Consider the following 24,445-nt stretch of genomic DNA (forward strand, 5'->3'; position numbering starts at 1 on the left):
TGAGAAAGGATATCTCGAAAAACGCTGAAATGCCAAACAAATCACTACCCCAAATACCAATTTTTATACTCTGGTATCCCTCATAGAATCAAATGCAAATACCAACCTTTTCCCCACATTCCCACGTATGTAAAGAGCGATTGAGATATATAAGTCGCCGATACGCTAATACCCAATGCCATGCACCGTTGCCGTCTGTACTCCTTCATTCCACGACCTTGAATACTCTTCCGTTTCTTCATGAATCAACCATTCGATGCCAGCGATTAGTCTCTTCAACGCCCTTTCGACTTCTTGTTCGCTCGTCAGTACCATTTCTTCTTCCTCTGTGTCGGCATAAGTATTCGCTAGTCCCATGATTCCTCTTGGTTGATTTCTCGGTTTGACCCATCCGATGGGTAATAGCATTCGCCGACGGAGCTTAGAGTCGAGAACAACAATCGCATCGAGGGCTTGTCGACCGCCGCCTAGTGGATGGAGTAGGCCGAGTGAAGATGTGAGTTGGCGAGTACCGTCGTATACTATTTGACAATACGTATATTAGTACGAAACAAATACCACCATGAAGTGATGAGGGACTCTGTACTTATGGGCAACGACGACACATGCGCCGGTGGTGGAATCAATGAGACTCCATACACATTAACCTTAAAGGTCGAAAGCAAGGACGACACAACACTATAAACCTCGGATTAGGTTCGTTGACTAACCTTCCAATCCATGAATTCCGAACTGCGATAGAAAAAATGGAATAAGATTTAAATTCCTCACCTCGCAGCATGAAGGTGATCAATCGTACAACCCAAAAAACACAGCATCGTAAACCGACTCCCATCATGAACCAGCTCTGTAAACCGTCCATCGTCGCTTAATCTATCGTAGCCCGACTGTAAAACACTGACACTAGCATTTTCCGCCCGAGGGTCGAGTTTGATCGACTGTTCTGCCGTTGTAACGTACTCAGGGCACGCGGTCCATTGTTTCGCGACGCGAGAACGTTTGTGGTCGATGTTGAGGTTCCCATCTCGGGATGGTGGGCGCGACGAAGGAGGTGATGGGCTCGCTTGAAGGATTGTAGCCGACCGTTTGCGGGAGAGCGAAGAATTTGGATTGGACATGGTGGTGGTCGGCTTGTTCTGCGGTTGCTGTTTCGAGGAGGAGACTACAACGATGGTGGTGGGCTGATCCCGGGGTAGCGATGAGCTGCTATTACGGCCATCGAGTTGCATTCTGACCCGTTCCCTTCCTCCTTCCGTCAATTAATATACCCCTTCGGTCTTCTGTTGCGGTACCTCTCCTGGCCTGGTCAGCAATGTTGCAGGGTCCAGTGTCTAGGCCTTTTTCAGCATCAAGGAGGTCGATGAGACAACGTTGGGCAGGAAATTTGTGGCCTGATCGCTCCTTGCTGCTGTTCGAATATGGGCAACCCTGGCTTCTCATTCGACCGAGATCTTCCGGTTCTTATCCCCTCTTGAAGTGACGATGTATTGGTTAGTAATGCCCGCCATCTCACCGGACAGCTGCTTGCTTGCAATGGTCGACTCGGCTCAGGCTAACGGCTCCGCTTTTTTCTTGGTATGAATGCCAAACATGGGGTACAAGGCTGGGGTGCATTCGACGTCGGTCGGCTACACAAGCTGTTGTCGCTTTTAAGTTTCCCCACTAGAATTGTAAATGTGCTTGGTCATCGAACGAAACTGCGAATTGGAGCACGATTAATTGTATCGTGATATATAGGGCTGAGGTTGTTTGTTGTAAGGTCGTCAATGCTACAATATGGCTGTTATATTCATAATTAAACCACAGTTAATTCCGTGGTGTTAACAAAAGTATCCGATGATTCAGGAGCCGAGTTCGGAACACCTGCACCCTCGGAGACCCCGTTATTACTAGTAATAGGGATCGAGCCTCAAAGGGTCCGAATCATCTCTCCCTTCTCCGTAAAGCACTTCACAAACGCCACCAATGGGTATATCCATCACTGCATCAGTCCCTGTACTCCAGTAATCCTTCCAATCCCACCCTTCGTCTTGATAATCCGCCTGCTCTTGATTCGAAATGTCGAATTCATATTCTTCTTCCTTTGGCATCTTGACTTGATTGCCGAACAACATTTTGCTTTTCCGCTTCTTCTTTCTCCGGCTCATAGAACCAGCAACCTTGTCAATCGGTGAATGATTCTCCCCACCTGTGGAAGGGGATGTGAGCCCTCCATCAGGATGTATACTTCGTTCTACAACATCATCAAGAGACTCCCATGTTTTCTGCTGATAAGCGGCACTGCTACTCGATCGGCGAGACCGCGCGGGAGTAAGCAGTCCGCTAGACCCATACCCCTCACCTTGCATATCCACCCCTCTCAAAATCTTCCGGTGTTTGCTTTCATCGATCTCAACAATCGCCATCTTTGCCACTTCATCCACGATGTTTTCTAGGGATGTAAAGGGTTTTGTCATGTACTCTGTATTGTAAGATGCCAGAGCCACGTAGATATATAGAATTATCGCGACTATATATGCCGGAACCGCCAATGACCACCATCGATTGTAGAAATAGTGAATACCGAGGTAGTGGAGGAATGGAGCCGGAAGGTACGACCATAGCAAATACACCACTATTCAAATTATTATTATAAGTGGCATATACAAGAACCGAGAGATATGATAGGACAACATACTGAAAGCCAGTGTACTCGTTAGGTATAAAACGAAGCCATAGTACTCGTATGTAGGTACTTTCGGGGCAGCTTGTGGGGTGGATTGAGCTATTCTGCTTGAATTTGCAGCTTCACTATCTGAAGAGTCCGGTGTCGCCGGACGAGAAGGTGTAAAGGGAGGTCGTAGGAGTGACGTAAGAGACGGTGACGGAGGCAATGGCTGTTTTACACAGAATTAGCATATTTTGGCCGGAATTCGAGCTCATTTGGAGACTGCATACTGTAGGGGGTCGGTTGTAGAACGGTGGTAGGAGGGTCTGCGCCATCGGCGACTCGCTCGGACTCGGACTATCCTGCGAGGAACTCGTAGAATCCGAGGAGACTGACGACGAACGGGATCTCGAACTCGAGAAGACCTTCGAGAACGGTGATCTAGGTCTAAAACCTGGACCTCCAGACGCTAAGGAGGTCCAGCTGCGACGGCGATCGTCCATGGAGCTGAGCGTGTCGGGCATCGTAGAAGGTTCCAGACCGATGAATCAATAGTCTCGTATTCGTATCTAGCTCCGTAATATCATCTGGAGATGCCGGAGCGTCGAGAACCGCGGTCGCAGATAGCCATGGTGGAGCGGTGAAGTAGCGTTGCGAAGTCGCGACTTTTCCATTGCAGTGCAGTGCAAGTTCGCTTACGCCAGATTAAGGCTGGCCAGGTGTTCAGCGGGGCATGGTAACTTGAGGGTAGCTTCCACTTTGAAATCTGCAGCCCTCCTAAGTTAAAAAATAAAAATGAAAGAAAATAAAAAAACTGCCTAGGCCAATATCATGCCGGCCGTTGTAGAGAAAACTTCCGGATGGTTGACCTCTCGGTGCGATATGGCCCGCAAGCAAGACATTCCAAGAATCTGATTTGATCAATGGCGGTGGAACGCGGGGCAGCTTCGACCGGAGGAACTTGTAAAACAGAGATCGAGAAGGGTAGCCGAGAGTGGGCGGGATGCCAGGCATCCTGGCCAGTCTGTCGGGCCTCCACACACCGAAGAACGAAGCTAGTAGCTGCACCTTTCGGTATGGAGGAGCTTGTCAGATCCTGCCTTTTCTTGAAGAACCTTATAAAGCTCTAACTGCTCCCCAGCTGTTCTTTTTTTTCCGGCTTTAAATGCAGCTGCAGCAGCAGAAGAAGAAAATTATTTTCCCGAACAATTGCAATTGCTGGCTGACCGCGCGCAGCAATCGATAGCTATATCTCTCATTGTGGGTCTCTTCTGTTGCATTCAGACGTCACAGACTATGGCAACACACGCTCAGAAGGTCGTCACGGGCTTGAGGTCCAATTGGACCTTCAAAGAGACCGATTCGTCCGAAGAATGGCTCGAGACTGCGCAATTTCCTACTAATATACATCTTGATCTGATCAAACATAACAAGTAAGTCTTGGATTTTCTCTTCCTTCTTTATTGTTCCCAATGAATTAAATTGAGCTCGATTTTTAACCTTAAATTTAATTCTTTGTTCCGATATTTTGGATATCTTCCGTGATGTCCAAAAAAAATCAATATTTGGAATTAGTACTAATGGATGGAATATTGAAATAGAATCCCGGACCCCTTCTTCGAAAGGAATGAGCTCAAGGTTGGCTGGGTTGCTGAAAAGTTCTGGACCTATAGAACTGTTTTCCAATCCCCAGATGCATCCGCCGCATCTTACCTCGCCTTCGATGGCTTGGATACCTACGCCACCGTCTTGCTCAATGGCAAGGAAATCCTCAAGAGCGACAACATGTTCATCTCCCACCGGATTGACGTTTCAACACTGCTTTCCAAAGACGGTGATGAGAATGAACTGTTGATCCACTTCGAGCCGGCCCTCGAGCGTGCGAAAGCGATCAGAGATGCTCACCCCGAGCACTTTTGGAAGTGCTGGAACGGTGACACCGCTCGATTGGCCGTCAGAAAAGCACAATATCACTTTGGGTGGGGTAAGTATCCAAATTGAATGCCACCTCCGTCGTATTCCATGAATAGCGGGTCCAAGATGCTTCGCGGTCTCGTTTAGCTTCCCTTGGAAAGCTACTAGCTAGCGAATACGAGGATTTTTCAAGAATGAGCTGATTTTGATTGGTGATCTCGTGACCTCAAAAGACTGGGGTGGCGTCTATATTACCTGTGGTCCATGGAGGGATATCCGACTGGAATCATACTCGGCCCGTCTTTCCGACCTTGTAGCTGCGGTCAGCCTTACCGACGATAACAAGCAAGCTACGGTAAAGGTAACAGCGCATGTCGATAGCCCTGCGGTTGCAAAAATTGCTGCGTCAGCCAAGGTTGCCGTTTCTATATCGGGAGCAGGTGACATTTCTGATTCGACCGTATCCCTGGAATCGACCGCAGAAATCGAGGCTGACGGTACTTCCGTTGCCACATTTAAAATCGACGACCCCGCACTTTGGTGGCCTCACGGATACGGAAAAGCGAACTTGTACACCGTAACTGCACAGCTTGTAGGGCCCGATAATACAGTTATCGACACTGTTACCAAGAAGACTGGACTTCGAAAGGCCGAGGTTATCCAAGAAACGGACAAACATGGAAAGAGTTTCTACTTCAGAATCAACGGGGTCGACGTCTACTGCGGAGGTAGTGACTGGATCCCGGCTGACAATTTCACACCTCGAGTATCCGAGGAAAAATACAGAGACTGGCTCGAACTGATGGTTCATGGCAATCAGGCCATGATCAGAGTATGGGGGGGCGGCATTTTCGAAGAAGACATCTTTTATGACCTCTGCGACGAGTTGGGAATCTTGGTCTGGCAGGATTTCCTCTTCGGCTGTGGTAATTACCCGGCATTCCCAGATATCCTGAAATCCGTCGAAATCGAAAGCAGGCAGAATGTTATCCGGCTCCGACACCACCCATCTATTGTCATCTATGCAGGAAACAACGAGGATTATCAACTACAGGAATCATTTGGGTTGACATACGATTATGAAGACAAGAACCCAGACAATTGGCTTAAGACAAACTTCCCAGCCCGTTACATCTATGAAAAGATTCTGCCAGATATTATGGCAGAAGATGGAAATGGTGTTTTCTACCATCCTGGCAGCCCATGGGGTGACGGCAAGATTACTTCTGATAAGACTGTTGGTGATATGCATCAATGGAATGGTATGCATATTTATTTTAAATTAGAACTCGGACGATCAACTGACAGTTCCACTCCTCAGTTTGGCATGGAACCCAAGAAAAGTATCAGATCTTCGAGCACTTGGGTGGTCGCTTTAACAGCGAGTTCGGCATGGAGGGCTTCCCTCACATCCAAACCATAGATTCGTTCTTATCCCCCAATTCCTCTGAACGATACCAACAATCTTCAACCGTCGACTTCCATAACAAAGCGGATGGACACGAACGCCGAATTGCAACTTACTTGGTCGAGAACTTTCGAACCGTTGAGGACTTCGAGGTAATTTAAATTACCAACATCATCATATCAACTCATTGAAAGGCATTCCGAAATCTAACCGATAGTGCGCTCAAATGTGTTGATTTTAGGGATTTATTCATCTTTCACAATTGGTTCAATCGGAGGCTCTCGCTTATGGGTACCGAGGCTGGCGCCGACAGTGGGGAGATTCACGACGCTGCGGTGGGGCCCTGGTCTGGCAACTCAACGACTGCTGGCCAGGCATATCCTGGGCCATCGTGGACTACTACCTACGCAAGAAGCCAGCATACTATACTATCGCACGTGCACTACGACCACTGGGCGTGGGAATTCAACGAGAACATTGGGACTGGAGTGTCACCCATGCCAGGCCATTACCTAAAACGAAATGGGAAAGTTGGGTTACGAGTTCTAAGCTGGAGGGCGTGAGGGGTAAAGTCGAGGTTCGGTTTATCTCGATCTCCACCGGAAAGGACCTGGCAGAGCCTCTGCTTCAGGAAGACATTGAGGTCATCCCGAATGGAACCACGGATAGAGTTTTCACCGGAGAAGTGGACAATGTGGATAAGGAGCCGCATGTGCTATCGATTACGTTGTGGGTTGACGGCAAGGTTGTGGCGAGGGATGTGGATTGGCCGCAACCCCTCAAATATCACTCATTCGAAGACCGTGGTTTGAAGGTTCGATTCGACCTACCTGAGCAAGCCGACGGCAAAAAGAGGGATGCGCAAGGAAAGATTGTGATCACGGTTGAAAAGCCATTGAAGGGGTTGGTTTGGGAAGAGCGGACGGGTGTGAGGGTCAGCGATAGCGCCATCGACGTTGTTCCCGGCGAAGAGGTGGTCGTGGACGTATTTGGCCTCCTGAAGGGCGAAAAGGAGTTGTCTTGGAGATACTTGGGAATGTAAGCCGATGTAGCGAAAAACCACACCGACGAAACCCCCATCGTATTTGACAGGATCTTCGTCATGGGCCCGGGATAAGTTTCGAGTAAAAACGGCTTATGGGTTTTGCTGGACGGTTCAATTAACCGAAAAAGAGGGTGTAGATTGCCGTACGAGGCGAGCTCTTCCCTGTTTATATCCAACATTCAGATGCGCCTAAGGAATTGGAGGAAGGCGGAAAAGGTCTTGTGTTTATCCCAGACAGGGATCCAAAGTTTCAATTATCCAATCTTTCGATCAATGCTCTCGTGATCCTCAAAAAGGTGTCTTTGTAATTTTCGTAATACCCAGCAGGAGAGTTAAGGGTGTGCACATTTGGTGGACAATGGTTGGCCAGGGTAATTGGTGGAGAAAATTTGAAGCCTGAAGTCGAGGTCAAACCACCAGCAGGTCAGGTTTCACTCCACCGCCGCCCATACTGCAACTGTATTCCATCATCCTTGAAAAAATGGGTGATTCCATGAAAGTTGAACAGGTATTTTTGTACAAAAATGATTACCTTTGATCCGGATTAGCTAGTTTCCTTTTTCAAACAGTTTTTCCAGACCGGTTGTCAGGTATATATTCCGAGCCGCTGATAATCTGAATGCCAATACTCTCAAAGTGGAATCAAAGCCGGAAGACAGGGCGTGCATACATAGCAGCCAATACGTTTTGAAGTCTCGAATCAAATAATCCGGTCGTCCTTTGACATTTCGCAAGAGGGTCTGTTCGCAATCATATATAACGGTGAAGCGAATATATGTTTCTGAGCAGGTAAAAACCATGGTAGTGGTGCGGTTACGGTTAAAAAAGAAAAGAAAGAAAAAAAAAATTTTTTTTCTTAAGAACTTCTACGAAACATATGCAACTTCTTATGGAGTTAAAGAGTTACAGGTTGACTAGCTTTTAAGAACTATCATCTTTTCAGGGTCATACGATACGATACATAGGTAATCATACTCCGCGATGGTGTGGGAAAATCCACGCAAGGTCTGATCACATCTCTAGCTACCTGTCGATATGACCAATTGGAATTTCTGGCCGATACATCCAGAGGTCCATGATACGGTGGACCCGGGATGGTGTGCTAAAGCTTCGAACGAATTCAACTGGTCCGCTTGCATGCCACGGATGTCATAATAAAATACGATGCTCCTTCGGAATCGAAAACCTGGATAAAGCAGACATAATTTATGTGATATGGATACTAGCCGAACTGGCATGCCGTTCAAACTAACGAGCTAAAGGCGCAGGAGTCTGTGGCTTTAGGCTGCGTGGTCCGTTAGAAACATCCAGAGGGGCCATGTCAATAGGTTAACGACGACATCTGATGTCGGACCTGTCAATGGGGGATGTGGGGACTGACAGTTGCAGTACCATTGGCACCAATCCCGCTGCTTCTGGCTCTTGGGTATTCGAGTGCATTGCGACCTGCCGAGAAAGCGCTCAGACCCTCGAAGACACCCTTCTAGAAAAAGCTGAGAAGGTGGAGCCATGCGTAATCCAGGCAATCTTTCCGCGCTAGCTCTTACATGAATACAGGCCCCACATGCAGCGCCAGATATCGAAGGTGAAGTGCAGGATCGCACGAAAATGAAGCGAAAGCCACCGGTTCTCCGTTGGGGGCATTGCATACATGTATGTTTGTGGAGGCATGCAATGGAAGATATAAAAACACCGTCGGTGGGCAGAAAGCTTCTCCCGAGGTACCTGCGGTGGCTGCTACGATAGTATGAATCTGATATAAAAGCTTGGTACAAAACTAGCATGCATGTACCTGATCGGAATTTTACAAGGTGCGGACCTGTTTAATACCTGCTCGGTGTACTTCCATCCCTGCCTAAAAGGTGGTTCGCAGGACAAACGACCCCGGATGGACATGGTTAACGAGCCTTTGTATCTGCACCGCGAACTCGTTTCGAGGCCGGACGTTTAGGAACACCATCACGGCATATCCGTTAAAGTAGTTATGTAAAGCGTAACCAGGGACAACTTCCCTGCAATCCCATCTTCACGAGCACGTTTTGGTCTATCGAATACGGTGTGGTTAACGACAAAAACCAAGCCGCTTCGACGGACCCGCTATCACAAACGTTTAAGCCTGTGGCAAAGTGGCAGACCAGGAGAAGGCTTTTACTCGTTACCAATCGACCCAGGCCTTCTTGGGTATAATCTGATCGATAAGAATTAAGAACTATTGAAACTCAACCGACAGGCGTCTGATGACTCGGAAAGAATGGCGCGGTTCCCAAGGAACCGAAGTTCTGTCCTTACCGAGCCGTTTCGAAATCTCAATTTAACAGGGCTTCATCCCCAGAAATTTATGGAGTAAACCTGGGGTAGTTTTAGTACGAAGCGTCGAGGTACAACCAAGAGCCGGGCTGTGGGGCCAGTCCAAAGGGTGATTCGCATTTTGTGTGGATTGCATATTGCTGATAATGGTGTATCTGCATGATACCTTTCAGTCAAGGGACCGCCTATAACCTTGACATAGCCGGCTGCTATCCAACCACCTTTTACTTCCACTTCTAGCCAGCTCCAATTAATTTTTTTTACTTTACAATTTCAATAATTTTGCAACCTCTCTTTCTCCGCTTCGATCTAAAAGTTGACGCTCAGGACTCCTTTCGTATTTATCTTGCTGTGGTGCTCGGGTTTGTTCACTTTTGTAATCTAAGCTAGATAATTGTTTTTTAACTTCGGACTCTCTTCTCCCACCGTCGCATGTATTTTCAACTCCCAAAATCCTGACATTGGCGAAAGAAAAGAGTACTGGACTCGAAAAAATTATAAGAAAAAAGAGATGGATACTCATACTCGAATGGCTTCACCTTACCAAGTTCTAAATACACCTGTTTCCGCAGGACCAGGAATGGAATACCCTCCAGACTTTGATGTTCGTCAACATCTTCAATACCAACAGCAGCAGCAGCAGCTCCACCAGTTGCAGCAGCAGCAACAGCAGCAACATCAACATGTTTTCCAGTCAAATGGCATAACCCCGATAAACACACAAGTGGTGTCAAAGGCACATGGGTCGAGCATTTCAAGCTCTCAATCGCCTACAACGGCGATCACTGGCACTGGAGGATCACACACGCCAACGACACCCACAACATCGACAAAGAAGCCACCAGTGGGGGCGTGCATGTCCTGTAGAAAAAGGAAGGTACTGTGGAATTGCTGCCCAATTTTTTCTCACTGGAGAGCTCAGGACTATAGACTGACGGAATGTCCTTTTTTTCAGGTAAAATGCGATAACAAGAAGCCCTGCGGCCAGTGTGTCGCTCACGATCGAGTCTACGACTGTCTATACGTGCAACCGAGGCAGCGAGTATATATCACCCAAAAGTGAGTGAACAGCAGTATTCTTATCCGTCAATTTTTTGGTTTGCTCTTGGTTTTTGATCGTATCGGCCTCAGCATCCTATCATTTACATTTGAACCTATCAGTCACGTCAGAAAGCGAGGCTCTTCAAAGCTGCTCTCTTTCCCCAGTTTTTGTTCTCCAATCTCGTTGACCACGTCCTGCACTGTTTCTCTCCACTTGTTTCCCTCAGGATGTGGAGCGAAGGAGAAAAAAACACCAAGCTCCTCTCGCGTCTTTGATTACTCTGCCCGATTTTTCTTCTTTTTTCATGGTTCAGTTGTTACTTCTAAAATATCGCTGCTTTGGATTGGTTGAGAAAGAATGCATGGGTTTTGGCGCAACCTTTAGCCTTTTTCGAGAATCGTCCTGTACCCAAGCACTTCGGACCAAGTAGCTCCGTCCGGTAGGCCTGGTCACGCTGCAACTTCGGGAGGGCGTCCCGAAAGTTACTAGTCTACCAGGCTCGTATCACCCCCACAAGCGTTGTCCGTTCCAAACTATCTCCACTTCTTCCCTTATCTTTCCTTGAAATGTGTTGACTACGGTCTTCCAAAGCACGAAAGGGCAGCCAAGGTGGTGGGTATGGGGCCTGCAAGACCATCACGAAGGGGTTAGAAAACCTTTAGCTGTACCTGTCGCGAGGAAACGGCCTGATACTTGCAAAATCAAGAAATTCGGATAATTTTGATTCTTTTCGCTTTTTCAACTGCCAAAATGCATCAATTCCCTCTAATATCGATGCGCCTTTTGATTTCATCTCTTCGATTATACTGCGAATATAAATATGCTTACGGTCTTGTTCAACAGATACACCAAGGAGTTGGAGGAACGAGTGTCTATGCTCGAGGGTTTGGTTAAACAGCATATGCCGAACATAGACATCAATACTTTGGAAGGTTCAGCTTCGTCGCCATCTTCTCTATCTCAGCAATTATCCCTCAGGAGCGGGGCATACTCAGGCAATTCTGTGACAACCGATACCACGGATCCTGATCTAGGGGAGAAGACTCTTCCTGAAGAGACTCCTTTACATTGCGACGGATATGAATGGGATGAAAAGCAAGTCTTCAATGAGATTGCTTCCGTTGTTGATGGAATGGCCTCTCTATCCGTCGATGTCGACAAAGGCTCGTCTTATCTGGGAGCCTCATCTGGTGCCGCTGTGTTCCGAATTGCACGACAGTTGTCAAAGAGACAAGGAAGCTCTGTATCTGAATCGTGGACCGGTCTAGACGTTGACTCTTGTAACTCGTCGCCTTCGATACAAGGCCAAGGCTTCGGGATACCTAGGATGATGCCTGCTGGGGAGACTAACGGGACTGGTACTCCGCCCTCTCATATCGCGGATGATTTGATCAAGTCGTACTTTACGTTCTTCCACAAATCATATCCGGTCTTGCATGAACCTACTTTCCTTGCCCAGTATAAGGGTGTCTTGCCACGGCCCGTGGACGGATCGTAAGCCAATTGATTTGATTTTCCGGGAAATTTATATCCAATTCGCTAACATCTTTCTTAGATGGCCGTTGATCCTTAACATGATCTTTGCGATTGGATCTTGGACGAGCTCTACTTCCCCTAATGAACTCGACATTTACTATTATGAACAAGCTAGACACCACCTTACGGCCGATATTTTCGAGTCAGGAAGGTTGGGCATGGTCCAAGCTTTAACTCTCATGGCAAACTATCTCCAAAAGAGAAACAAACCAAACTCTGGTCATATAATTATGGGGATTGCCATTCGTATGGCGCTCAGTCTTGGGCTCCACAGAGAATTTCCAGACTGGAATGTTGCTCCCCTCCAGAAGGAAATCCGTAGAAGAGTATGGTGGAGTTTATTCGTTCTCGATGCCGGTGCTTGTGTGACCCTCGGCCGCCCCGTAACATTCGGCGACGGTACACTGGGTGCGCTTAATGTCCGACTCCCATTAAACGTTCAAGACGAGGTATGTTTAAAAAAATCCCTAACAGAGTCCCCCCACCCACTCGCACAGTTATACCATCGTCGAAAACTTTGCATTGATAGATTTCTTAAAGCTCATTGCGTCCACACAGGATTTCCCCGCTTCCGCTGCCATGATTCCGACTCCTTGCAATGAACCGACACCTTACAGCTGCTTGATCGCTCAAGCTACTTTTGCCAAGGTGGCGGTTAAGATTCACTCTCGATTATTGGCTGGTAGCCTGTCTTCGTACGAAGAAATCCAACCATTTGATGAGATGATAAATCGATGGGCTGCTTCTTTGCCAACATATCTAGCTGTCGACGAGTCGCCCAGCGAGCCGGCATGGTTAGCTTTGCCGAGAGGAATCTTTTGGTGGAGAGCTCGAGATTTGAGACTTATCCTCTACCGACAGCTCTTTTTCAACCTCGTTATGGAAGGAAAAGGCGGAAAGCGAGGATCGGTCGTTGGAGAGAGCAAAGACAGCAAACATTCAGAAAAGACGAACGAGAAAGTTATAAACATCTGCAGAGAGGTTGCCAAACAATCCATTAACGGGATTCATAACTTCTATAAAACCCAGCCCCATAACCAAGGTGGTACTTGGTATGTAGTATACTTCATTTTCTCTGCAGTTTTCATTCCATTAGTATCACTACTAGCGGACCCACTGGAAGAAACCGACGCATCAGGCTCAGAAAGCGCCAATGCAAAGGATTGCAAAGAGCAAATCGATAAAGTCCTATGGGTCATGCATGCGGCAAAGTCTGTCATCCCAGCAGCAGGCCGATGCATTGATGCCATCAACTCGCTGCTTTCCCCTTTGACCCAATATAGGGACGTTGGGAAAGCTCAAGCAAATGGCCAGGAAGACAGTGCCATGGCATCCGTCCAAGACGGTGAAACCACGATTCACAGCAACGGACTATTTAACGCCGACGCTGGACACCCAAACGCTCGATCGAACTTGTCGGTCATTAACGAGCATCCACAAACCCAATATAACAACGGAAACTACGATTTCCTAGAACAAGCAAACTTCGACTTCTGGTTGAATGGTGGGATGGTTAATAGCGTCGACCCAACCGCTGCTAACACTCCCGTTGGCCCTTTCAACCCGAATATGGCCACGGCTACATATGTGCCGCAACAAGGCCAGATTACATGGCAGAACGGCGATGTAGTCGGCAGCATGAGGTCGAGTTGGTCTGAGTCCTATTGGTAAACACTCGAACTCTACATGATATCTTCATCATCCTTTTCGCTTCACTGTATCATATTATTACCATTTATAACTTTCGTCCCTAGCTTACCCGTCATTCCTTTATCCGCTTTGTTTTTGTACAAAATATCGCCCTTGTTTTGGTACCATCTGCATTTTTTCTTTGGTCGAAATCTTTTGTCACCGATGAAAGGGATTGGCCTTCACTGTTTGGAACAAAAAAAGCGCAGGATTGATTCGTTTGTTGTTTTCGGCATATCTTTGGAAGTTTCCGCAAATTTGGGCGTCATACGGCCATGCATTTGAGTATCTTTCTCTCCCGCAAGTGTGATTTTTGCTTCATATTTATCTTGCCTGCTATTTGGTATATTTTTCCCGCCCAAAGTAGGTCCTTCCCCCTGCATATCTTGCGTTCGTTTGTACATTATTCGTTCTTGTGAGTTCTTCCGTGATATGTGAACCTTTTAAGTATCTTTTTGGAGCAATGTGAAACGTCAGAAATCTTTCAATGCCAATTTCCTCAAAAAATATTTTGAGACTAGGGGGCGATGTGGAGATGCTGGTGGTATTACACCGATGCTTAACATATGCCCACGTGAGCATATATATACCTCTCCCCAAATTCTGGGCTATTCTTCCCGAGGCGTTAGTCAAGGGTATAGCTATAAACCTGATTGCGCCTATGGCTGGTAGCATGCCATGAGTACAATTATCGTCCATCCAGTCTCAGAAAAGAAAAAGGAAATACAAGTGCATAACCGAGTAGTCGTATACCGATTTCTTTTGGTGCGAAGTTGTGATTGTGATCTTAAGATCTTACGCGGCCATGACGAAAAACCATCCCATGCCGTCCCAGATCCTTCAACACAACAAGGGCCATAACGTTGTGTAACAACCCCAAAAAAGCTCGAGCCGATCAGTCCACGTGATCACAGATGGAGATACCGTTTTCAGCTTCCCAAACCCCGGCCGAAATACTGACCGAACGCCGTTAACGTTAGTCGGTCTTCACAAGCCTATAAAATTAAGCATTCGCAGAAAATACTCCAAAAAGGACATCCGATCAGCAAGGACTTGGCTTTCAAGGCTCTGGTTTCTTAGCTAAAAGCTCAATCACCTTCACATTACCACAAAATCAACGCAATTATCTTCCAGTTATTGTTATATAAAGGATAAAAATGAAAATCATAATAGTAGGCACCGGCATCTCCGGCCTAACAGCCTACCACTTCCTCCACCGCTTCCTAACCCCCTCCTCCCAACCCTCCAAATCGACGCCTACGAGTCCTACGAATCCCCATCAATAGGCATCGGCGGAACCCTAGGTCTCGCCCCAAACGGCCTCTACACCATAAGGCTAATCTCTTCAGAAGCACACTCCTCAATCCTCGCCTCGGGTTTCCCCTGTGCAAAATTCGAATTTAGAAACTCAAAAGGGAGAGTATTGGGATTGATGTCCTCGGGTTCACCGGATAGGTACCCTGGCACCGGTGGCGAGGTGATGCATTCCAGAGCTGCTATATATGGGGAGATTTTGAAGGTTTTGGAGGGTCAGGGGGCTAGGATACATTATGGAAGGACGGTGACGGGGGTTGTTACCAAGGAATGGGGCGTTGAGGTTACGTTTGAAGATGGAGAGGTGGTGATGGCGGATTTAGTAATTGGTTCGGATGGTATTAAGAGTACTGTACGGAGAGCGGCATTTCCGGGTGTTGAGGCGCGATTCGAGTACGTCCGTGCACTTCCATAAAATCGGAGAAACTGATACTTATTTTTTGGTATTCAATCCAGAGGCCTGGTGGGAGTCGGCAGCACGATACCGTACAGCGCAGTCCCAAGTAGCGAACATCCAAAGGAAATCCCATACGACTACAAGAACGCAAAGTACTCACCTACAGTAATGACCTTCGGAAGTAATGGATTCTTCGGATACTCGCCGGTCAATTCAAAGACTGGAGACGAGGGGCGCTATCAATGGTGGAGCACAGCTGAATCTGATAGTGAAAACAGGGATATTTCGATTGAAGAAATTGAAAGACAGCTGTTGGAGAGACATAAAGACTGGGTCAACCCACAGGGAGAGAAAGTAATAGATGGCATTATCCGGTGTGTTATCGATCCGATCTTATTTTCAAAAAAAGTTTCGAATACAGGCCACTAACTGTATATACGATCATTTGGCGTATAGATTCGCCATTCAACAGCACAAAGATAGTGCAGATACAGATCGATCCAAACGGATTCTAGTATTGCCAAATTACTACATGCAAACCATGGAACAGTACCACAGCGATGACGGAAGGATCCTCTTAATGGGCGATTCCGCACACGGTAAGTAATCGTTTAACCTAATCGATACCAACAGCCTGCTCAACTCTATATGCGCACAGTCATGCCGCCACATTCAGGCCAAGGGGTCTCCCTCGCCTCCGAAGACGGTTATGTCTACGCCCGGCTTCTAGCCCATGAGCTACAACGAACGAATGCTGCCGAGTCAAATGATTACAAGGCCGCACTATCGACTGCCGGGAAATACTATACAGAAATGAGAAAGCCTCGAAGCGACAAGATAATGGCAATTGCAGCGAGATCGGGTAATATGAAACGCGACCTCAGTTGGTGGGAGGAGAAATCGAGAGATTTCTTTTTCGGATTGTTTTGTAAGTTCATTTTTAAAAGTATATTCGATATGGCGGGATATTGAAAATTCTTTATAGTAAGATTCGCCCCGGACAGCATACACGACGGAACATTTGGGTACAAAGTTGACGAGGAAGTTGATAAGTTTTTAAAAGCGAGGCCATAGAAGCCATCGGTTGAACATTGATATCTGATCTTACTATCGCCGCTCAAAGCTTCCCAGTATTTTATCCAGCCAATGATCTCCACTCTTCTCTAAAGTACTCGAGTATCCCAAGATTCTAGTCCCATGTAGCATACTACAGTATTCGAGGTTGACCATGTCATAACTTCAAACAACGCATAAAATCCAACAACCCTCACCTGGCCCTCGAATATAACCTAGGGCACACGATTTTACTAAAACCCATGGCTATATTAAATCACAGTTTCCCTTCGTTACAAAATAACCCATCTTTCCAACAGCAATAAACAAATATCTGAGACCCAAAAACCCATGAGCGGGAAAGAGAGCAATTCCCACGCATTCGATCCATACAATCTGCAAGACGAATGCGTGGGCATGGGGCATGGCATAAGGCCTGGCTAGTCGACGAACATTATATCGAATACCATGCTTCAAACTTTTAACTAATTACTTGGGTAACTCCTTACCTCCTAGGAACCCCATAGAATGATCGACACGATATAATCATGCCCTCCCCACCAACCACCTCCACAGCCCTCCTAACCCTTCTCCTAACCACCCTCCCCCCACGGCAGCCTACTACCAAATAGGCACGCGCAGGATGGTTCGGAAACCACCTCTCCTACGCCTCCGGCAGCCGCATCTCCGACGACAAAGTCTCCAAATGCATCCTCTACCCGAACACCAAAGACGGAGGCGGTGTCACAATCTACAACCAACCTACCCTCGGCACTAACGCATCTGTATTCGTGTTTTACGGTGATACCGTCTGCGGTGGTACACAGCAGGAACCGATGGGTAGAGGAGGCGGTGCGTATAAGAAGAAGGGACCGGTTTCGAAACCAGTTTATGTTGCGGTTTTGGATAAACCGCTTGGTGAAGGGGAAGATTATAATCCGGATGGGCGCCGTTTTTGGGTGAGGATATAAACAGCCCTCCTGGGATTAGGAGGAAGAAATTTGAAATGAGAAGGCGGAGTAAGAAGGCTTCGATATTAACACCCAAGAAATCCGACAACAGTTGCGACAGCAAGTACAGCCCCATTGCGAAGAATTCCTCGCCGGTTTCCTCTCCCCACAAGCAAGAACCCGGGGGAGCGGGGAATCCCTACCACGCCCATCTTTCGACGACATTGAAAACCCACAACCAGCCGCAGTCCCAAACTCAAACGATAGGTCGGCTTTGGAGGATCCGATAGAAACAGAAGATCGGTTGCCGGGGAGCGAAGGGTCGCTTGCAAACTACGAAGGATTCGTGTCTGGCGGAAGACGGGGTTATACCGTGTGGATTTATATTTAACCGTATATGCGCGTAACAAAAGAATCAAAGAACTATTTCGTAACAAAAGAATAAACCCTTTGGGGATGAAACCAGACGGACTCGGTAATATTATGGCTAAAATAGTCGAGTTGAGTCAAACCCATCTTTATTACCGCGGAGTCCACCATCTCGCCTCAAAGAAAACACCCCGCTTCGTTTGTATACAGAAAGCTACCCAGATAATATATTACAGAAGAAAGAGGCCAAAGAAAGGGGAAGAGGTCAAAGCTACGCAATGACCGAGGAAAGAAGGGAAGAGAGCAAGAGAATCCGCAAAACTAGAAAGAGGAGGGAAAAAGAAGGAAACGCAACAATCAAAGTCTGGGAGGCCTATATACTTGTGTTTTAATAGTAATAAAGAGACGGCAAAAAACATTATCTCTATTTCGGAAAGAAGCAAAAGAGGTTGTCCCAAAAGATAGGCACGCTAGCTATCGTAACGCTTTATGCCCATACATAAATATAATAAGAAAGCGGAGGGTAGGGAAAAAAAAAAGAAGAAGAAGAAGGTGAGAGGGGAATCACAATGCACAAAAAGAGGCATCACAGATTATCATAAAAAAGATCAAAGCAAAACGGCAGGAGAAATCGATTATCACCTCGTATAAACCTTTACGACTCCATCACCACCACCGCTGACGACCCAACGGCCATCCGCAGACCAAACAACGACGCAAGCGCCTTCTTCACGCATAAGTCTATGGGCCGGAAGCTCTTGAATGCAAGCTCGCTTCTCCAAATCCCAAAACCTAAGCGACCCATCATGAGCGGCAGACACTAGCATCTTTAATTCGGTTTGCAAAGCAAGCGATGAGATCGCCGCAGGGTGTGCGAGCATGTTGTACGTGCATTGTCCTAGACTTAGTTAGCAAAAGGGAATCAAATGCCGATAGATATCCGCAAACATACCAGAATTTGCGTCGTAAAACCTAACGAATCGATCCTCTGTACCAGCAATAACAACACCGGTAACCCCATCACGACCTCCACCGGTCGCTCCGCCGCCGACAGCCTCTTCCTCAACGCCCTCCTTCGGATCAACATCGCTGAGTCCCAAAGTAGTCGCGACAACGGTATTAACACCCGTAGCCGGTGTCCCATCATACGACTCCAAGGAGCTCATCCCAACCAATTCCTCACCGGTATGGCTATCATAGATCAAGATACTCGCGTCGTTCCAAGCAACGATGAAAGTCTCGCCGGTAGGTGATAGCGGAGTGATAGCAGTCGGCGAAGCCCCGCCCTCGCGAGTGATCGTATTAACCAAATGAGACGAAAAATCGTCTTTACCAGCAGAATTTAGAAAGTTGGATTGAGTGCTGCGTACGCTGCTGTGTGCCGACTTGACGGGTGGAGAAACAGTCCAAATCTTGATGGTGCCGTCGGCAGATCCGCTGACAACGGTGATCCGGTCATCCAATCGGCTAAGCGGCAGGACGCAGACAGCCCAGACGACATCGGTGTGACCGACAAGCGTAGCTCGAGCATCAACTCGGCCCTTCTGCCAAACCTTCACTGTAGTATCAGCGCTTCCCGAGAAGATCCAACCCTCGCAGTCATTGCTAAGACCGCCGGACAGGCTAGCAGTATGGGAAGATGCCAAAGAAGTGACCATGGCCGTATGACCTCTGTGGGTGAAAGTGCAAGCGACGTCAACGTCCGACATCCCCGGATTCAAATAGCCCCCAGGGATAGTCCATCTCTTGATAACGCCGTCGTCTCCACCGCTGCAAATCTCCGGCTCGATAGCTGACCCACCACCGGTAAACGTAATAGCCCTGACAACGTCCAGATGCCCTCTCAATTGAAACTTGACTTTGTGATTAGTTCCGGGCTCCTGTTTCAAAGAACCGAGCGCAGCTTCTTGAGACAATCGTCGACGAGTAATCGACTTTCTCCGAGACGAACCCGGTGGTGCAGCTTGTGGCGGTTGTTCGGTAGCTGGTGGTTGCGGCTTCTCCTCCTCAAAATCCCATGCATCGTCCATAGACTCCGCAGCCGCAGCTTTAGGTCTACCGATCCTACGAAGAGAGATACGCCCGGTATCAGCCGAATCTAAGGGTTCGCCGAGAGCATCGTTCCTATACGTGACCTTCTCGATAATTTCATCCGGAACGGGGGTATCGGCGACGTTGTGAGCCTCAGAAGGAATCTGCTTGGCTACAACATGGGTCTGTCGGGTTTCATGGGCGTGAGAGTACGGTAGGTTCGTATTATTTGGTTGAGAAGTCTGATGCGGTAAAGCTACAGGGGGCGAGGGGAGGATCGAAATCGGAGCAGGGTGCAAAGGCCTCGAGAAAGCGACCCCGTTCCCCGTTGGCTGTGTATCAGGGAACTTTTGTATCTGCTGGGATGGCAGCTGGTGCGGGAAAGGTGGAATGGACGAGATCTGTTGTTCCGTGGGAAGCGGAGCACCGGTAACCGGATCTATGTTCTGAGGCGGGTTAGGAGGAGGTGGGTGATTCGGAGGGAGAAGAAGGTAGGTAATCTCTTTGAGGCATTCATCGAGATAATGCCTGCTCTTCTTCCTCGCCTCTTCCGAACGTAGAGAGATCTGAGGTATCTCGGGAATAATATCTTTTCGCTGGTCTGAATCCTCACAAGATATCATCATTAGCAAATACCGTCTGCAAACCCGTAGATAATGCCCTCTGTTACCTTCAGAATCCTCAGCCGTTGCCCCATTCACCTTCGCATTCTTTGACCTACACCCCGGAACCCATTAGCCACAAGTTCAAACCACATCCACCCACCCCACAAACCTACCTCTCTTGCTTCAGCGCCGACTCCAGCATCTTAACCCTCTTAAGGTGTCCCTGCTGCAGCCTCTTGGCCGCCGAACTCTCCCCTTCCAGCTTCGCAATACGAGCTCTCATCTCAGCTCTTTCTATCTCCCATTGATTCCGTTCACGTTCATGACGATGCCATTCGGTTTGGAGAAAACGCATGACGCCTAAATAACACCATCGAAGCCACCCGTTCCCGTGATCCTCAAACGAGGATACGGTAGCTCAAATAGTCAGCACTCATGCCTAAACCCCAAAATAAATTCGACCGGAAAGGCTCCAAAAGAGCTATCCCAAAGCTCCATCCCGTATACCAAACGACCCGAGGGAACAGGAAAAATCCCAGCACTTGCCTTGTAAGGTATATTCGGTCCCCATCGGCTGACCAGGGTGAATACCGGCTGGAGCACCAGCACCTTGTGCCCCTCCTCCTCCTTCGCCTGCGCCGCCGACGTTATGCGACTGCCAAGCCATTGCGGATGATTAAAGTTGAGAAGTAAGATCGGTAGGGTATCGGAAAGCGAAATATCAAAGAATTTTCCAACGAGGTTCGGCCCAGGCTAGGGGGGTTGTCGTGAGAGCGAGAAGGGAGAAACGGACTCTGCAAGCTGATCCGTTTTCGTAGGGGACCGAGATAGAGGACAGAGAACGAAAGCTGCGGTCGTGACGGTCGTGACAAGGAAAGGAAGTCGGTATTTCGAGGACGGTAAGGGTATCCCAAAACGCGATAGTTGGTAAGCGGTATGAAGGATAGTGGGTCGGAGGCCGGTGCGATGGTCGGTTGCTTGTCGAGGGCGGTGGGATGCTGGGGAGGTTGTTGAGGTTGTGTATCGATAAAAAGGGAGCTGTGGCTTCTGCGTTGATAGCAAATCTGGTTTTTGCGTTGTTCGCCCAAATGCGACCCCCCAAAAAGGGCTCGTGCTCAGCAAAAGCGGTTACGTAATCCCGGTGATGGGGGAGGTTGTATAATTTGAAGAAGCCGAAAGTTTAAGACATCAAGAAGCACTGTCAGAAGACAGCTCTGGTTAATTATTCAAGTTCAGACCGGTTACTGTTGCAAATATTGCGTTGTGGAGAAGAAAGATGCCAGAATCTACCGCACCAAAGTGCCTACAACAGCTTCGATTTCTTTGCACACCTATGTAACTAAGCGTCCCTGATGACCCAGATTTAATCCCGGCTGCAAAAAACTCCATGTATTCCTGATACAAAAAAAGAACGCCGACCTAATACACTCGAACGGAAGAAAAGAAGTCATCGATGCTGTAAAAAAATAACAAAAGCAAGTCCCATCTTCCCTAGATAAACAATTCTTTTTGCATCATTTTTCGGGCTTTCATAAAACAGCCTCCGATTAAGAGGAATAAGAATCAACAATTTCCGTCCCTTCCCGATATTCTAATGCCGTGTCCTATGGAAGAAAAAAAAGTTCGAAGATATGAGTTATGAATGAACAAATGAGTGAAAGAGAAAGCCGTCATCAGCTGCGGAGGGCGGGATTACAAAGTAAATACGCATGGGTTAGGATTGTCGGATAGGAAAGAAAAAAGAAAAAGGGAAAGAAGAGGATCCATCCACGCAGCATCATGTCGTCGTAATCCTTCTCGCATACAGGCCAAAGGAGAAAATAATACAAAAGTAGAAAGATTGACCGCCACCACACCGCCCGTTACACTTACCATGAATCCACGAGAGTCAATACATCTAGGTGCACCACGAAGGCCCATAGTATCCCTACACCTCGGGAGTCTGGCCGCTACCTCTCTTGATCTCTTCGATTTCGACTCGTCGTCCGGGTTCTGGCGTCCCATCGGCGCTATCGATGTGGGTATTCAGAACCCCGTCCTCGATAGCACTTTGATCCAAAACAAAGTTATCTCCTCCCATAGTCGACTCGATATCTTTCAATCCATCGTTGAACGTTTGCAAGCTACCGGGAGACAGGGCCGCAATCCAATTATCTAAAGCGCTCCCGTCCTGGAAGTTGAAACTGTCCATACCACCCATATCAAAGTTTGCAACATCATCAGCGTGGCCGGCAAGGTTTTCAACATTCTGCTGAAGTTCCTTGAGGCTTTGGTCAACGGCGGCTTGATGTTCTTCCAGAATCCTAAGCTCTTGGTCCGAGGGGACAGCGGGAACAGGAGTGCTGCTCAAACCGCTACCCAGAGATAGCATTGCCGGATTGTTTCTAACAAGGGCGGTGCTGGGGATCGAGATCTTCCCTAGGGTGGCAGCGGGGGCAACCGAAGGGTGGCGAACGGATGGCTCCTTCTCAGTAGGCGTATCCAACTCTTGAAGACGGCCCGTATCCTGTACCTCACCGGAAGTATCAAAATCCGATACACCCTTGCGATTATTAGCATTACTCCGCCCGTCTTCTATCAGGTAGCGAGTACGCTTGGCCGGACGGGTGTTACCCAAATCCGCCGCGGGGTGCTTGCCGAACGCCGGGATGACCGAATTGTTATTCGGGGGGATCATTCCGTTCTGATTCATGCCATCGATGTTCTTATTATAGACGGACGCCAAGAACTGCAGAATGTTGGATATCGACATCTCATGGCGATCATGCATCTCTTGGAACGCGGTAGCTTGCTTGGTAAGCTGTTGGTGCTCTTGCCGAAGACGAGTGATCGCTGTTGAGATCATGCTCTGCTGATTCTTAAGTTCGTTGAGTTGAGAAACGATATGATCGACGACAGCGTGTATTCCGTTATAGGGTTGCGCCGGTCCGCTCGGTTTGATATTGGTGACATGAGAAGGTCCGCCCTGCGGAGGGTTCGGAGGAGGGTAGAACTCTTGCTTGCTCGTCCCGGAGGGCGTATCTTCGATCAGACGGGTAACGTTACCGTTGCCTCGGTCATTCTCGTAATGATCATCATCGCTAATGATATCATCGTCGCTCTCCTCCTTTACGTTCTCAAGCTTCTTTCCACTTGCGCTCTTAGACTTCCTCCCAGCCTTCGGTTTCTCTATCAAGAAAAGCATATCCGGATGGCCGCGTTTAAAATACTTGTGTTCGTACTCGAGCCGGGCCTTCTGTCCATCCATCGAAGCCTTTAACGAACCGTCCGTCATCCCGACCTTCTTGTGAAAATTATACATGTTGAGTTGTCGCACGAACGAGGCAAAGTTGTTATGCTTAAAGACCCCTGGGATGAGTTCCTTAGAGAACCTATCCTCATCAAGAACGATGAAGGAATCACCATCATCAGACCAACGGATGATGTCGTAGTTGTTTTCATCGTTCACAAACCTAGAGAAGGAAGAATAGGATCACGTCAGCATCTATACCCTTCCATCCGCCGCCGTCCCAAAGCACGCAAGCAAACACACGAAAAAGATCGGTAATATGCATGGAATAATCTAGAAAACAAAGTTTGCTAGATAAGGGGAGAAGGTATACATACGTAGCAACTTTCTCCACGAAGGGAGGAAGTTTGCTCTTTTTCTTCGATTTAGCCTCCGCAATCCTCTTCTCTAAATCTTGGTCTACCGGATATGTATCATCGGCGCCAAAGTCCTCCGTCTGTTGGGCCGCGGCGGTTCCATCGAGGTATGTATTTCCGAATCCATTCCCTGGCATTCCGAACGGCCCCTGTTGGATATAAGGAACCATCTGGCCACCCTGGAAGGGGACTTGGTTGAGGTTCTGGTTGAGCATGCCGAAATTCATGTCTGGGATGCCGGGAGCGGCATACGGGTCGGGCTCGAAGCCGGATTGGTCTGATTGGATATCCGCGAATCCTCGCTTACGGGGATTCATCGTATGTAACATTAACTCTTCCGAAGGAAGGTTCCTCGCAGCTCGGGGTTTTTTTTTTCTCGACGCGATAGAAAATGTAGGGATTAGGGGAGAGCCGGTATCGCCTGGTTAGATGCAGAAAAATGTAGGAGAATGACCTTTTGTATAAAAAAAGAGAACGGAAGAATAGATTCAAT

General features: G+C 47.9%; 7 protein-coding genes across 8 annotated transcripts; 3 read left to right on the forward strand and 4 right to left on the reverse strand.

Moving 5' to 3' along the window:
- Nucleotides 1–165: 165 nt before the first annotated feature.
- DFL_002617 (uncharacterized protein) lies at nucleotides 166–1,229 on the reverse strand (the record flags this gene model as incomplete). The annotated part of the gene is made up of 3 exons (XM_067631429.1): nucleotides 166–521; nucleotides 587–678; nucleotides 772–1,229. The coding sequence occupies 3 exons, from the start codon at nucleotides 1,227–1,229 to the stop codon at nucleotides 166–168; spliced, it is 906 nt and encodes a 301-aa protein (XP_067493975.1).
- Nucleotides 1,230–1,889: 660 nt separating this feature from the next.
- On the reverse strand, nucleotides 1,890–3,171 carry DFL_002618 (uncharacterized protein; the record flags this gene model as incomplete). Its single annotated transcript, XM_067631430.1, has 3 exons — nucleotides 1,890–2,614; nucleotides 2,678–2,876; nucleotides 2,938–3,171. The coding sequence occupies 3 exons, from the start codon at nucleotides 3,169–3,171 to the stop codon at nucleotides 1,890–1,892; spliced, it is 1,158 nt and encodes a 385-aa protein (XP_067493976.1).
- Nucleotides 3,172–3,943: 772 nt separating this feature from the next.
- Nucleotides 3,944–7,011, forward strand: DFL_002619 (uncharacterized protein; the record flags this gene model as incomplete). The annotated part of the gene is made up of 5 exons (XM_067631431.1): nucleotides 3,944–4,080; nucleotides 4,249–4,631; nucleotides 4,795–5,823; nucleotides 5,883–6,121; nucleotides 6,211–7,011. The coding sequence occupies 5 exons, from the start codon at nucleotides 3,944–3,946 to the stop codon at nucleotides 7,009–7,011; spliced, it is 2,589 nt and encodes an 862-aa protein (XP_067493977.1).
- A 2,890-nt stretch (nucleotides 7,012–9,901) lies between these two features.
- DFL_002620 (uncharacterized protein) lies at nucleotides 9,902–13,570 on the forward strand (the record flags this gene model as incomplete). 2 transcript variants are annotated; one of them, XM_067631434.1, is made up of 5 exons in its annotated part: nucleotides 9,902–10,198; nucleotides 10,277–10,380; nucleotides 11,207–11,857; nucleotides 11,919–12,348; nucleotides 12,440–13,570. In XM_067631434.1, 5 exons carry the CDS (start codon nucleotides 9,902–9,904, stop codon nucleotides 13,568–13,570), a joined length of 2,613 nt encoding a protein of 870 aa, XP_067493979.1. The 2 variants fall into 2 exon arrangements, with proteins under 2 accessions (XP_067493979.1, XP_067493978.1); XM_067631433.1 differs by having other exon boundaries at nucleotides 12,458–13,570.
- Nucleotides 13,571–15,020: 1,450 nt separating this feature from the next.
- DFL_002621 (uncharacterized protein) lies at nucleotides 15,021–16,373 on the forward strand (the record flags this gene model as incomplete). Its single annotated transcript, XM_067631435.1, has 5 exons — nucleotides 15,021–15,295; nucleotides 15,359–15,673; nucleotides 15,756–15,898; nucleotides 15,958–16,227; nucleotides 16,285–16,373. The coding sequence occupies 5 exons, from the start codon at nucleotides 15,021–15,023 to the stop codon at nucleotides 16,371–16,373; spliced, it is 1,092 nt and encodes a 363-aa protein (XP_067493980.1).
- Nucleotides 16,374–18,309: 1,936 nt separating this feature from the next.
- DFL_002622 (uncharacterized protein) lies at nucleotides 18,310–20,974 on the reverse strand (the record flags this gene model as incomplete). Its single annotated transcript, XM_067631436.1, has 5 exons — nucleotides 18,310–18,569; nucleotides 18,624–20,303; nucleotides 20,373–20,419; nucleotides 20,481–20,667; nucleotides 20,854–20,974. 5 exons carry the CDS (start codon nucleotides 20,972–20,974, stop codon nucleotides 18,310–18,312), a joined length of 2,295 nt encoding a protein of 764 aa, XP_067493981.1.
- Nucleotides 20,975–22,234: 1,260 nt separating this feature from the next.
- DFL_002623 (uncharacterized protein) lies at nucleotides 22,235–24,269 on the reverse strand (the record flags this gene model as incomplete). The annotated part of the gene is made up of 2 exons (XM_067631437.1): nucleotides 22,235–23,759; nucleotides 23,914–24,269. The coding sequence occupies 2 exons, from the start codon at nucleotides 24,267–24,269 to the stop codon at nucleotides 22,235–22,237; spliced, it is 1,881 nt and encodes a 626-aa protein (XP_067493982.1).
- Nucleotides 24,270–24,445: the final 176 nt, after the last annotated feature.

This window comes from Arthrobotrys flagrans (genome assembly GCF_004000055.1).
Source record: "Arthrobotrys flagrans strain CBS H-5679 chromosome Unknown unitig_3, whole genome shotgun sequence".
Taxonomy (NCBI): domain Eukaryota; kingdom Fungi; phylum Ascomycota; class Orbiliomycetes; order Orbiliales; family Orbiliaceae; genus Arthrobotrys; species Arthrobotrys flagrans.